General features: G+C 42.0%; 1 protein-coding gene across 1 annotated transcript in view; it reads right to left on the bottom strand.

The window, feature by feature from the left end:
* LOC139747140 (uncharacterized) overlaps nt 1–15,838 on the bottom strand; it is a 353,413-nt gene that overhangs the window by 128,832 nt on the left and 208,743 nt on the right. The window contains exons 14-15 of the mRNA XM_071659064.1: nt 12,770–12,976; nt 3,075–3,230 (exon numbers count right to left, since the gene is read on the bottom strand). Of these exons, the coding sequence (XP_071515165.1) occupies nt 3,075–3,230; nt 12,770–12,976 (363 nt within the window). The remainder of the gene's footprint in view (nt 1–3,074; nt 3,231–12,769; nt 12,977–15,838) is intronic.

The raw sequence follows: 15,838 nt of genomic DNA, 5'->3' as shown, positions 1-15,838 counted from the left end.
CATGGCTGGAGGATGTCTATAGGGAGAAATCATCAAACCTGCCACTTCAGCCACCACCTAGGCTCAGTGCACAACCTTGAAATTGAGTCACAAAACTCAAAGCATAAATACCCACCTAGAGGCATCGCTCAGCTTGCATATACATCTGTCTGCAGGCACGTTGGGTTTAAATATACCAGAATATCAAACAAGTTAACCAATGATTTATGGATTCTTTTGCATCTAACCACCGTTTAGAAATACACAGACCACAATTTGTTATATCAACTCTAAATAAAAAAAAAAAAAAAATCATAATTCTTTCTACTGTACTTACTACAATTTTCTACTCATCAACTGGGAAGACAATTATTGCAATAAATTTTTTTTTTTTTCTTTGTCGCTGTCTCCCGCGTTTGCGAGGTAGCGCAAGGAAACAGACAAAAGAAATGGCCCAACCCACCCCCATACACATGTATATACATACGTCCACACACGCAAATATACATACCTACACAGCTTTCCATGGTTTACCCCAGACGCTTCACATGCCCTGATTCAATCCACTGACAGCACGTCAACCCCGGTATACCACATCGGTCCAATTCACTCTATTCCTTGCCCTCCTTTCACCCTCCTGCATGTTCAGGCCCCGATCACACAAAATCTCTTTCACTCCATCTTTCCACCTCCAATTTGGTCTCCCACTTCTCCTCGTTCCCTCCACCTCCGACACATATATCCTCTTGGTCAATCTTTCCTCACTCATTCTCTCAATGTGCCCAAACCATTTCAAAACACCCTCTTCTGCTCTCTCAACCACGCTCTTTTTATTTCCACACATCTCTCTTACCCTTACGTTACTTACTCGATCAAACCATCTCACACCACACATTATCCTCACATCCATCCTCCTGCGCACAACTCTATCCATAGCCCATGCCTCGCAACCATACAACATTGTTGGAACCACTATTCCTTCAAACATACCCATTTTTGCTTTCCGAGATAATGTTCTTGACTTCCACACATTTTTCAAGGCTCCCAGAATTTTCGCCCCCTCCCCCACCCTATGATCCACTTCCACTTCAATGGTTCCATCCGCTGCCAGATCCACTCCCAGATATCTAAAACACTTTACTTCCTCCAGTTTTTCTCCAAACTTACCTCCCAATTGACTTGACCCTCAACCCTACTGTACCTAATAACCTTGCTCTTATTCACATTTACTCTTAACTTTCTTCTTTCACACACTTTACCAAACTCAGTCACCAGCTTCTGCAGTTTCTCACATGAATCAGCCACCAGCGCTGTATCATCAGCGAACAACAACTGACTCACTTCCCAAGCTCTCTCATCCCCAACAGACTTCATACTTGCCCCTCTTTCCAAAACTCTTGCATTCACCTCCCTAACAACCCCATCCATAAATATATTAAACAACCATGGATACATCACACACCCCTGCCGCAAACCTACATTCACTGAGAACCAATCACTTTCCTCTCTTCCTACACGTACACATGCCTTACATCCTCGATAAAAACTTTTCACTGCTTCTAACAACTTGCCTCCCACACCATATATTCTTAATACCTTCCACAGAGCATCTCTATCAACTCTATCATATGCCTTCTCCAGATCCATAAATGCTACATACAAATCCATTTGCTTTTCTAAGTATTTCTCACATACATTCTTCAAAGCAAACACCTGATCCACACATCCTCTACCACTTCTGAAACCACACTGCTCTTCCCCAATCTGATGCTCTGTACATGCCTTCACCCTCTCAATCAATACCCTCCCATATAATTTACCAGGAATACTCAACAAACTTATACCTCTGTAATTTGAGCACTCACTCTTATCCCCTTTGCCTTTGTACAATGGCACTATGTACGCATTCCGCCAATCCTCAGGCACCTCACCATGAGTCATACATACATTATATGATCTTACCAACCAGTCAATAATACAGTCACCCCCTTTTTTAATAAATTCCACTGCAATTCCATCAAAACCTGCTGCCTTGCCGGCTTTCATCTTCCACAAAGCTTTTACTACCTCTTCTCTGTTTACCAAATCATTTTCCCTAACCCTCTCACTTTGCACACCACCTCGACCAAAAAACCCTATATCTGCCACTCTATCATCAAACACATTCAACAAACCTTCAAAATACTCACTCCATCTCCTTCTCACATCACCACTACTTGTTATCACCTCCCCATTTGCGCCCTTCACTGAAGTTCCCATTTGCTCCCTTGTCTTACGCACTTTATTTACCTCCTTCCAGAACATCTTTTTATTCTCCCTAAAATTTAATGATACTCTCTCACCCCAACTCTCATTTGCCCTCTTTTTCACCTCTTGCACCTTTCTCTTGACCTCCTGTCTCTTTCTTTTATACATATCCCACTCAACTGCATTTTTTCCCTGCAAAAATCGTCCAAATGCCTCTCTCTTCTCTTTCAATAATAATCTTACTTCTTCATCCCACCACTCACTACCCTTTCTAATCAACCCACCTCCCACTCTTCTCATGCCACAAGCATCTTTTGTGCAATCCATCACTGATTCCCTAAATACATCCCATTCCTCCCCAACTCCCCTTACTTCCATTGTTCTCACCTTTTTCCATTCTGTACTCAGTCTCTCCTGGTACTTCCTCACACAAGTCTCCTTCCCAAGCTCACTTACTCTCACCACCCTCTTCACCCCAACATTCACTCTTCTTTTCTGAAAACCCATACAAATCTTCACCTTAGCCTCCACAAGATAATGATCAGACATCCCTCCAGTTGCACCTCTCAGCACATTAACATCCAAAAGTCTCTCTTTCGCGTGCCTGTCAATTAACACGTAATCCAATAACGCTCTCTGGCCATCTCTCCTACTTACATACGTATACTTATGTATATCTCGCTTTTTATACCAGGTATTCCCAATCACCAGTCCTTTTTCAGCACATAAATCTACAAGCTCTTCACCATTTCCATAAATAAATATGAAAATAAAAAAATTAGTCACATTTAAAATCAATACTTTGAAACAATCCCAAATTCTACTGATCTAAACTTTGTTATACATACCTGTTTCATGGTTGCACTCTGCACCATTACGGCATCTACATTCATTAGCACATTCAAAACCCCATGTACCTGGGGAACAAGTGCGGTCACAGTGAGGTCCTCGCCACCCAGCTGCACATACACATGTCCCCAACTGTGGGTGACATGTGCCATTCCCTGTAAATGCAAACAATATTATTCTAAAAGTCTAAATATATTATGCCTAACTAGTTGCTATCATAACCAGCATTAGCTTTAAGTTTCATGGGGTGAATCTGGTGCATGCAGATTCTTAGTACACTCATAACCATTCTCAAAGTCAATGTATTACTCTATCAGCACTTATCAATTTTTCAGTCTGCACACTAAAGTAATTCATCAGGTGAGATCAAATTTCCATTTACACAGACACCTTCACAGACAAAATGCTTCCACTGCATCCAATCCCAAATCCTACCTCTCTTCTTTGTGCCTTAAGCTGCACTTCTACATGTTATGGATGTTTCGGTTATGGAAACCTGCCCCATGGAAACTAAATATCTATCACTAAATTCGCAATATCCTTTTATCTATCAATATATCTGATGCCAGCTCCCTCCAAGAACCCCCATCAAGAGGAAGGCCATGGCAGAAGAGTCTCTACTTATCCCTGTCCTTGCATGCCTGCCTCCCTTGAACACACCATTCCACACATCCTTCTGCCCTTTCTCTCCCTCCAGTACCCTTTTAATCTATTTCCCTGTCACAAGCAGTCTTCCTCTTATACCAACCCCTTCTATCAAGCTGTCATACACTCTCCTTGTAAACTATCCATCTTGCATTCTTCCCACATGCCCAAACCACTTCAAAGTATTAGATTTCACCCATTCAACCACTCCATACTGCAATCAAAAATCGCTCATACAACCTCTCATTACTTTCATTATTCCATCTAGTCATATCACATGCACCTCTCAATTAACTTATTTCCATAGCCTGGATTCTTGACCTCTGTGACTCATTCCATGTCCATGTTTTGGTTGTATAAGTCAGGGTAGGGGGACTATGCTGTTCCTTTATCCTTCCATCACTTCTACCTATATCCTTCAATATTCTAACAGGGGATCCAAAGACTTCTTTGCTCTGTACTGCTTACTTTCCATATCACCAAACTTACCCAAGATAGCTTCTAAATACTTGAATATTTATCTATTCATTATACTTAGTTGCTGTCTCCCACATTAGCAAGGTAGCTCAAGAAAACAGACAAAAGAATGGCCCAAACCACCCACATACACATGTATATATGTAAACGCCCACACACGCACATATACATACCTATACATTTCCATGTATACATATAAATACATGTACATATTCATACATGCTGCCCTCACCCATTCCCACTGCAACTCCGCCACACATGAAATGGCATCCCCCCTACCCCAATGTGTGCACCAGTTAGCGCCAGGAAAAGAAAACAATGGCCACATTCATTCACACTCAGTCTCTAGCTGTCATGTATAATGCATCGAAACCACAGCTCCCTTTCCACATCCAGGCCCCACAAAACTTTCCATGGTTTACCCCAAATGCTTTACATGCCCTGGTTCAGTCCATTGACAGCACATCCACCCCGGTACACCGCATCATTCTGATTCACTCTATTCCCTGCATGCCTTTTACCCTCCTGTATGTTCAGGCCCCAATCGCTCAAAATCATTTTCACTCCATCCTTCCACCTCCAATTTGGTCTCGCACTTCTTGTACCCTCTCCCTCTGACACATATATCCTCTTTGTCAATCTTTCCTCACCCATTTCCATGTGACCAAACCATTTTAATAAACCTTCTTCTGCTCTCTCATCCACACTTTATCACCACACATCTCTCTTACTCTTTCATTACTTACTCGATCAAACCACCTCACACCACATATTGTCCTCAAACATCTCATTTCCAGTTCATCCACCCTCCTCCGCACAACCTTATCTATAGCCCATGCCTCACAACCATATAATATTGTTGGAACCACTATTCCTTCAAACATAACCAATTTTGCTCTCTGAGATAATGTTCTCGCCTTCCACAACTGGCTCCTTACCCAAGCCCTCTCATCCATAACAAACTGTATACTTGCCCCTCTCTCCAAAACTCTTGCATTCACATCCCTAACAACCCCATCCATAAATAAATTAAACAACTATGGAGATGTCACACACCCCTGCCACAAACTGACATTCACTAAGAACCAGTCACTTTATTCTCTTCCTACTCGTACACATGCCTTACATCATCGATATAAACTTTTCACTGCTTCTAGCAACTTACCTTCCACACCATATTAGTACCTTCCACAGAGCATCTCTATCAACTCTATCATATGCCTTCTCCAGATCCATAAATGATACATACAAATCCATCTGTTTTTCTAAGTATTTCTCACATACATTCTTCAGAGCAAACACCTGATCCACACATCCTCCACCACTTCTGAAACCACACTGCTCTTCCCCAATCTGATGCCTTCACACAATCAATACCCTCCATATAATTTCCCAGGAATACTCAACAAACTTATACCTCTGTAATTTGAACACTCACCTTAATTCCCTTTGCCTTTGTACAATGGCACTATGCATGCATTCTGTCAATCCTCAGGCACTTCGCCATGAACCATACATACAATGAATGTCCTTACCAACCAGTCAACAACACAGTCACCCCCTTTTTTTAATAAATTCCACAGCAATACCATCCAAACCTGCCACCTTGCAGGCTTTCATCTTCCGCAAAGCTTTCACTACCTCTTCTCTGTTTACCAAATCATCCTCCCTGACCCTCTCACTTCGCACACCACCTTGAGCAAAACATATAGAAGAGGTAGTGAAAGCTTTGCAGAAGATGAAAGCCGGCAAGGCAGTGGGTTTGGATGGTATAGCTGTGGAATTTATTAAAAAAAGGGGGTGAGTGTGTTGATGACTGGTTGGTAAGGATATTCATTGTATGTATGGTTCATGGCGAAGTGCCTTAGGATTGGCAGAATGCATGCATAGTGCCATTGTACAAAAGCAAAGGGAATAAAAGTGAGTGTTCAAATTACAGAGGTATAAGTTTGTTGAATATTCCTGGGAAATTATATGGGAGGGTATTGATTGAGAGGGTCAAGAAATATACAGAACATCAGATTAGGGAAGAGCAGTGTGGTTTCAGAAGTGGTGGAGGATGTGTGGATCAGGTGTTTGCTTTGAAGAATGTATGAGAGAAATACTTAGAAAGACAGATGGATTTGTATGTAGCATTTAAGGATCTAGAGAAGGCATATGATAGAATTGAGAGAGATGCTCTGTGGAAGGCATTAAGAGTATATGGTATGGGAGATAAGTTGGTAGAAGCAGTGAAAAGTTTTTATCGAGGATGTAAGGCATGTGTATGAGTAGGAAGAGGAGAGTGACTGGTTCTCAGTGAATGTCGGTTTGCAGAAGGGGTGCATGATGTCTCCATGGTTGTTTGATTTGTTTATGGATGGGATTGTTCGGGAGGTGAATGCAAGAGTTTTGGAGAGAGGGGCAAGTATGCAGTCTGTTGTCGATGAGAAGGCTTGGGAGTGAGTCAGTTGTTCACTGATGATACAGTGCTGGTGGCTGATTTGTGTGAGAAACTGCAGAAGCTGGTGACTGAGTTTGGTAAAATGTGTGAGAAGAAAGCTGAGAGTAAATGTGAATAACAGCAAGGTTATTAGGTTCAGTAAGGTGGAGGGACAAGTCAATTGGGAGGTACGTTTGAATTGAGAAAAACTGGAGGAAGTAAAGTGTTTTATATACCTGGGAGTGGATTTAGCAGCAGATGGAACCATGGAAGCAGAAGTGAGTCACAGGGTGGGGGAGGGGGTGAAGGTTCTGGGAGTGTTGAAGAATGGGTGGAGGGCGAGAGCGTTATCTCAGAGAGCAAAAACTGGTACATTTGAAGGAACAGTGGTTCCAACAATGTTTTATGGTTGTGAGGCATGGGCTATAGATAGGGTTGTGCGAAGGAGGGTGGATGTGTTGGAATTGAGATGCCTGAGGACAATATGTGGTGTGATCCAGTAAGAAATGAAAGGGTAAGAGAGATGTGTGGTAATAAAAGAATTGTGGTTGAGAGAGCAGAAGAGGGTGTATTGAAATGATTTGGTCACATGGAGAGAATGAATGAGGAAAGATTGACAAAGAGGATATATGTGTCAGAGGTGGAGGGAATGAGAGAAGTGGGGGACTAAATTGGAGGTGGAAGGATGGAGTGAAAAAGACTTTGAGCAATCGAGGCCTGAACGTACAGGAGGTTGAAAGGCGTGCAAGGAATAGAGTGTATTGGAACAATGTAGTATACCGGGTTCGACAGGCTGTAAATGGATTGAACCAGGGCATGTGAAGCATCTGGGGTAAACCATGAAAAGGTCTGTGGGGCTTGGATGTGGAAAGGGAGCTGTGGTTTCGGTGCATTAAACATGACAGCTGGAGACTGAGCGTGAATGAATGTGGCCTTTTTTGTCTTTTCCCGGCACTACCTCATGAAGGGGGATGTTATTTCATTTTATTCTCCCTAAAATCTAATGATACTTTCTCACCCCAACTCTCATTTGTCCTCTTTTTCAACTCTTGCACCTTTCTCTTCACCTCCAGGTACTTTCATTTATACATCTCCCAGTCATTTGCACGACTCCCCTGTAAGTATCGTCCAAACACATCTCTTTTTCTTTCACCAACAACCTTACTTCTTCATCCCACTACTCACTACCCTTTCTAATATGCCCACCTCCCATCTTTTCATATTCTACAAAAACTACTCAAAATAATGATATATGTAAGAGGGTGTTTGTCATCCACTATGTCCTCACCTAAGATATGAAAATCCAAGTAAAGGCTGAGACCAATGTTTTTCTTAACAACTGGAGTAAGTGAAGCATTATAAAGTGAATGTGAAAGTTGTATTACATCCCATTGAACCATGCCATGAAACAGCTCCTTTAATTGGGTTTGACACCTATGTGGGGCTGGGTAAGGGTTTTTAAAAACTGGTGGCCCTATTGTAAAAATTTCATGACAAATGTAAAGAGAAACTGTCAGTGGTCTGTTTGGCAATTAAATCAAAAGCCTCAGAAAATTTCTTGACTAAAGATGTACAGGTTTTGTGTTTTCTCATACTATGATCTGGATAATGTATTTATACTGTCTCAAGTTACTGTGCATTTCCTTCCTGTTTTCTAATAATTCACAATAAGTGAAGAACCTTCAAGTATGTTACTTTCCTTCTTGTGATGTAAATCTCCATTCAAAGCAATAATGTAACGTACTGAGTGATAATTTCTACAGAGGACAGATTTACATAGAAGTAAAGTATGTTACAATGTATTTCTTTTTCATATTTGTCTTTTTATCCCTGGGGATAGAGGTGAAAGAATACTTCCCACGCATTCCTCACGTGTCGTAGAAGGCGACTAGAGGGGACAGGAGCGGGGTGCCAGAAATCCTCCCCTCCTTGTATTTTTAACTTTCTAAAAAATGGGAAACAGAAGGAGTCATGCGGGAAGTGCTCATCCTCCTCATAGACTCAGATTGGGGTGTCTACATGTGTGTGGATGTAACCAAGATGTGAAAAAAGGAGATAGGTAGTATGTTTGAGGAAAGGAACCTGGATGTTTTGGCTCTGAGTGAAACGAAGCTCAAGGGTAAAGGGGAAGAGTGGTTTGGGAATGTCTTGGGAGTAAAGTTAGGGGTTAGTGAGAGGACAAGAGCAAGGGAAGGAGTAGCAGTACTCCTGAAACAGGAGTTGTGGGAGTATGTGATAGAATGTAAGAAAGTAAATTCTCGATTAATATGGGTAAAACTGAAAGTTGATGGAGAGAGATGGGTGATTATTGGTGCATATGCACCTGGGCATGAGAAGAAAGATCATGAGAGGCAAGTGTTTTGGGAGCAGCTGAATGAGTGTGTTAGTGGTTTTCATGCACGCGACCGGGTTATAGTGATGGGTGATTTGAATGCAAAGGTGAGTAATGTGGCAGTTGAGGGAATAATTGGTATACAAGGGGTGTTCAGTGTTGTAAATGGAAATGGTGAAGAGCTTGTAGATTTATGTGCTGAAAAAGGACTGGTGATTGGGAATACCTGGTTTAAAAAGCGAGATATACATAAGTATACGTATGTAAGTAGGAGAGATGGCCAGAGAGCGTTATTGGATTACGTGTTAATTGACAGGCGACGCGAAAGAGAGACTTTTGGATGTAAATGTGCTGAGAGGTGCAACTGGAGGGATGTCTGATCATTATCTTGTGGAGGCTAAGGTGAAGATTTGTATGGGTTTTCAGAAAAAGAAGAGTGAATGTTGGGGTGAAGAGGGTGGTGAGAGTAAGTGAGCTTGGGAAGGAGACTTGTGTGAGGAAGTACCAGGAGAGACTGAGTACAGAATGGAAAAAGGTGAGAACAATGGAAGTAAGGGGAGTGGGGGAGGAATGGGATGTATTTAGGGAATCAGTGATGGATTGTGCAAAAGATGCTTGTGGCATGAGAAGCATGGGAGGTGGGTTGATTAGAAAGGGTAGAGTGGTGGGACGAAGTAAGATTATTAGTGAAAGAGAAGAGAGAGGAAATTGGACGATTTTTGCAGGGAAAAAATGCAATTGAGTGGGAGATGTATTAAAGAAAGAGACAGGAGGTCAAGAGAAAGGTGCAAGAGGTAAAAAAGAGGGCAAATGAGAGTTGGGGTGAGAGAGTATCATTAAATCTTAGGGAGAATAAAAAGATGTTCTGGAGGGAGGTAAATAAAGTGCGTAAGACAAGGGAGCAAATGGGAACTTCAGTGAAGGGCGCTAATGGGGAGGTGATAACAAGTAGTGGTGATGTGAGAAGGAGATGGAGTGAGTATTTTGAAGGTTTGTTGAATATGTTTGATGATAGAGTGGCAGATGTGGGGTGTCTTGGTCGAGGTGGTGTGCAAAGTGAGAGGGTTAGGGAAAATGATTTGTTAAACAGAGAAGAGATAGTAAAAGCTTTGCGGAAGATGAAAGCCAGCAAGGCAGCAGGTTTGGATGGTATTGCAGTGGAATTTATCAAAGAAGGGGGTGACTGTATTGTTGACTGGTTGGTAAGGTTATTTAATGTATGTATGACTCATGGTGAGGTGCCTGAGGATTGGCGGAATGCATGCATAGTGCCATTGTACAAAGGCAAAGGGGATAAGAGTGAGTGCTTAAATTACAGAGGTATAAGTTTGTTGAGTATTCCTGGGAAATTATATGGGAGGGTATTGATTGAGAGGGTGCACAGAGCATCAGATTGGGGAAAGAGCAGTGTGGTTTCAGAAGTGGTAGAGGATGTGTGGATCAGGTGTTTGCTTTGAAGAATGTATGCGAGAAATACTTAGAAAAGCAAATGGATATGTATGTAGCATTTATGGGTCTGGAGAAGGCATATGATAGAGTTGATAGAGATGCTCTGTGGAAGGTATTAAGAATATATGGTGTGGGAGGCAAGTTGTTAGAAGCAGTGAAAAGTTTTTATCGAGGATGTAAGGCATGTGTACGTGTAGGAAGAGAGGAAAGTGATTGGTTCTCAGTGAATGTAGGTTTGCGGCAGGGGTGTGTGATGTCTCCACGGTTGTTTAATTTGTTTATGGATGGGGTTGTTAAGGAGGTGAATGCAAGAGTTTTGGAAAGAGGGGCAAGTATGAAGTCTGTTGTGGATGAGAGAGCTTGGGAAGTGAGTCAGTTGTTGTTCGCTGATGATACAGCGCTGGTGGCTGATTCATGTGAGAAACTGCAGAAGCTGGTGACTGAGTTTGGTAAAGTGTGTGAAAGAAGAAAGTTAAGAGTAAATGTGAATAAGAGCAAGGTTATTAGGTACAGTAGGGTTGAGGGTCAAGTCAATTGGGATGTAAGTTTGAATGGCGAAAAACTGGAGGAAGTAAAGTGTTTTAGATATCTGGGAGTGGATCTGGCAGCAGATGGAACCATGGAAGCGGAAGTGAATCACAGGGGGGGGTGGGGGCGAAAAATCCTGGGAGCCTTGAAGAATGTGTGGAAGTCGAGAACATTATCTCGCAAAGCAAAAATGGGTATGTTTGAAGGAATAGTGGTTCCAACAATGTTGTATGGTTGCGAGGCGTGGGCTATAGATAGAGTTGTGCGCAGGAGGGTGGATGTGCTGGAAATGAGATGTTTGAGGACAATGTGTGGTGTGAGGTGGTTTGATCGAGTAAGTAATGTAAGGGTAAGAGAGATGTGTGGAAATAAAAAGAGCGTGGTTGAGAGAGCAGAAGAGGGTGTTTTGAAATGGTTTGGTCACATGGAGAGAATGAGTGAGGAAAGATTGACCAAGAGGATATATGTGTCGGGGATGGAGGGAGCGAGGAGAAGTGGGAGACCAAATTGGAGGTGGAAAGATGGAGTGAAAAAGATTTTGAGTGATCAGGGGCCTGAACATGCAGGAGGGTGAAAGGCGGGCAAGGAATAGAGTGAATTGGATCGATGTGATATACCGGGGTTGACGTGCTGTCAGTGGATTGAATCAGGGCATGTGAAGCGTCTGGGGTAAACCATGGAAAGTTGTGTGGGGCCTGGATGTGGAAAGGGAGCTGTGGTTTCGGGCATTATTGCATGGCAGCTGGAGACTTAGTGTGAACGAATGGGGCCTTTGTTATCTTTTCCTAGCGCTACCTCGCACACATGAGGGGGGAGGGGGATGTTATTCCATGTGTGGCGAGGTGGCGATGGGAATGAATAAAGGCAGGCAGTGTGAATTGTGTGCATGGGTATATATGTATGTGTCTGTGTGTGTATATATATGTGTACATTGAGATGTATGGGTGTGTATGTTTGCGTGTGTCGACGTGTGTGTATATACATGTGTATGGGGGAGGGTTGGGCCATTTCTTTCTTCTGTTTCCTTGCGCTACCTCGCAAATGCGGGAGACAGCGACAAAGCAAAATAAATAAATTTGTCTTTTATCTCCAGCATTTGCAAAGTATTTCCTCAAGAATCCATGAGGAAATCTGTTGAATCTGGGCAAATAAGAGGCATATACAAGTTCCTCAGCAACAACTAGTACAGGATAAGTGAACACACGAGCCATGTTTTTGCCTCCGGTCTAAATACATCTGCTTATACATGGGTTTCATAAAAGTGGCACAGCTAAAAGAACAGCTGTTGATCCTCTATGTAATCCATTGCTTTGGCTTAGTAAGTGTGCAGGTGTACTGAGCACCAACTAAAGTGGCTCTGGGTCAAGATATCATTTTCAGCTTTGATTTCCACACACTTTCTTCTTTGCAACACAGGTATGAAAAGACATTTAAGAGGCTGGGGCATCATTTAGGTTAAAACTGTCCCACGCAAAAATGTTATCTCCTTTCTTCAAATGACCTTTGGAGTTAGTGGTGATACTCTAATTAACTTTAATTGTTACCTTACCTTTAAATTGCTTAACTATCCTGCTTGTGAAGAGAACTCATCTGATCTTTGGCAGAAGTGTTGACCACATGCTATATTCACCCTTGGTTGTGGCAGCAATGATACTCATAGTTTCAAATTTCTAGCATGCCACAATTAGGTGGCCTACATTAACTAGTCACATTAGAAAAAATTTGCTTAAGTCTTCTGAAATCTGCTTTATAGTCTAACAGCCTTAATCGGACAGAACTGCTCAGAATGTATTCTTAAGCTGTGTAGGATAATGAAAAATAATAAACTATCCTATACTTACCATGTACACATGCAGGACACCTCTGACTGCAGTTAACCCCATATCTTCCATAGCTGCATGGAGTGTTACAATCAGCACCATGCCATCCTCGTTCACAAAAACATTTCCCTGTCTGGGAGTTGCACGATCCATTGTTCTTACAGTCGCACTTCTTTGTGCATGATTCTCCATAGTACCCGCGAGGGCAATGGGACTCACAACTCACACCTGCCAAGCAAATAAAGAATGTGTATATATTGATCTGGAAGTTGTTCAGTAAAACTTGAACAATATATTAAAAACACTGGTGACTGAGTTTGGTAAAGTGTGTGAAAGAACAAAGCTGAGAGTAAATGTGAATCAGAGCAAGGTTAATAGGTACAGTAGAGTTGAGGGCAAGTCAATAGGGACGTAAGTTTGAATGGAGAAAAACTGGAGGAAGTAAAGTGTTTTAGATATCTGGGAGTGGATTTGGCAGTGGATGGAACCATGGAAGCAGAAGTGAATCATAGGGTGGGGGAGGAAGCAAAAGTTCTGGGAGCGTTGAAAAATGTGTGGAAGTCGAGAACATTATCTCGGAAAGCAAAAATGGGTATGTTTGAAGGAATTGTGGTTCCAACAATGTTATATGGTTGTGAGGCGTGGGCTATGGATAGAGTTGTACGGAGGAGGGTGGATGTGCTGGAAATGAGATGTTTGAGGACATGTGGTGTGAGATGGTTTGATCGAGTAAGTAATAATAGGGTAAGAGAGATTTGTGGTCATAAAAAGAGTGTGGTTAAGAGAGCAGAAGAGGGTGTTTTGAAATGGTTTGGTCACATGGAGAGAATGAGTGAGGAAAGATTGACCAAGAGGATATATGTGTCAGAGGTGGAGGGAACAAGAAGTGGGAGACCAAATTGGAGGTGGAAAGATGGAGTGAAAAAGATTTTGAGTGATCAGGGCCTCAACATGCAGGAGGGTGAAAGGCGTGCAAGGAATAGAGTGAACTGGAATGATGTGGTATACCGGGGTCGATGTGCTGTCAATGGATTGAACCAGGGCATGTGAAGTGTCTGGGGTAAACCATGGAAAGTTTTGTGGGGCCTGGATGTGGAAAGGAAGCTGAGGTTTCGGTGCATTATTACATGACAGCTAGAGACTGAGTGTGAATGAATGTGGCCTTTGTTGTCTTTTCCTAGTGCTACCTTGCACACATGAGGGGGGAGGGGGTTGTTATTTTATGCGTGGCAGGGTGGCGATGGGAATGAATAAAGGCAGACAATATGAATTATGTACATGTGTATATACGTATATGTCTGTGTGTGGATATATATGTATACGTTGAGATGTATAGGTATGTATATGTGTGTGTGTGGACGTGTATGTATATACATGTGTATGTGGGTGGGTTGGGCCATTTCTTTCGTCTGTTTCCTTGCACTACCTCACTAACGCAGGAGACAGCGACAAAGCAAATAAAATAAATACTATTTTTCAAACACCATCACTGTACACATTATCAATATCAACTTTAAAGAATCAATGAAGTAGTATTATACAACTACAATGCAGGTGTCAAGTAAGGATTGAAGGATAACAGATTAGAAGCACACTGGTTTACACAAAAGTAATGTCAAGATGGATGGAACAAGGTGAAACATTGTTAGGGACCTAGACTCGAATAGCAACCATACATAGCTAAGGAGGAAGGGCTACTAAAAGGGGAGAGAGTGGGGGGGGCTGGAAATCCTCCCCTCCCATTTTTAATTTTCCAAAAGAAGGACAGGGAAGGGGGAGCCAAGTGAGGATATTTCCTCTAAGGCTCAGTCCTCTCTGTTCTTAATGCTACATTGCTAACGCAGGAAATAGCAAATATGTGTGAAAAAAATATTTGACTTATCTGTTCCTGGTATTATATCATCAAGACAGGAAAGAAAATTAAGAATGTAAGATTACCTATTTGTATACCATGGGGAGAAAGCTCTACACCCATGGGGCCCCATCTCCTGAACTTTATGCCATCAAGTAGGGTTTTATACCTTTGTAAACTGCCAGAATTCTCTGTCTCCCTGTTTAGTTTTAGTCCAAGCATCCAACACCAAAACACTAAACCAGTACTTCTTACCATTCTAATTAAATTTTTGCCCAGCACTGTTGTCCTCATCCTTTCTTTGTTTTAGTTCTCTTAATTCAATTATCATCATTGTTGCTCTTCTTTATATTCTGTTGATCAGATCTTTGTGCTTCTTCAGGTGCAGTAGCCAGACATGCAAGGCATACTCCAGTTTCAGTGTGATACATGTACAGAATACAGAGGTCCATTGCTAATCACAGATATTACATCTTGAAAACCCCATAGATGACTAAACAGCAAATGATAAGATCCTAGCCTTCTTGAAAACAGAATAATGGGGAAGTGACCCTTGAGAGACATATCTAAGTCCAAATGTGAGCACTTCTAACTTAAAAATCAGCATTTTCTTCCTCAGTTCACACCCTTCAGTCACCTTGGATGGACAGTGTCTCCCACTGAAGAAAGCACCAACCATTCAAGACACCACTTACAACACACACGTGACATTTACTCCCCCAATAACAAAAAAGCAACACATAAACTAAATGCCCTCAGAACACTGACTGGCACCAGATTTAGAAAAGAGAAAGAATCCCTCAACATCTCATACAATTAATTCATCCCCTCCACTTTAAACTATGCTTCACCTGCCTGGTCTTCTACTCTTAAAAGCAAATATAACAAAGCAGCAAACCACAAAATAGTGCACTCTGAACAATCACTGCCTGCTGAATAACCACAAACACTCACCACCTTCACAATGAAACAAAGAACCTCCCTATACACTACCCACCTCAACATGCTTGGGACCAATACAAGACCTCTCCTACCCAAACCCCTATATAAACAACCACCATACCACCTGGTAGAAATAAAAAGCTTACACATGTCTTACACTTCAGTAACTTCTACTCACAAATTCCACCATCCCTGACAAAGCATATACTTATTGAAATAACCCACCAAGCACTAAACCTTACAACTCAGTTTTAAGCTCCAACTCATCCATCAGAAACCACATTCATATGACAAAC

Source organism: Panulirus ornatus, chromosome 67 (genome assembly GCF_036320965.1).
Source record: "Panulirus ornatus isolate Po-2019 chromosome 67, ASM3632096v1, whole genome shotgun sequence".
NCBI classification, from domain to species: domain Eukaryota; kingdom Metazoa; phylum Arthropoda; class Malacostraca; order Decapoda; family Palinuridae; genus Panulirus; species Panulirus ornatus.
The sequence above is the reverse complement of the archived record's forward strand: the minus strand, read 5'-3'. Positions and strand labels throughout refer to the sequence as shown.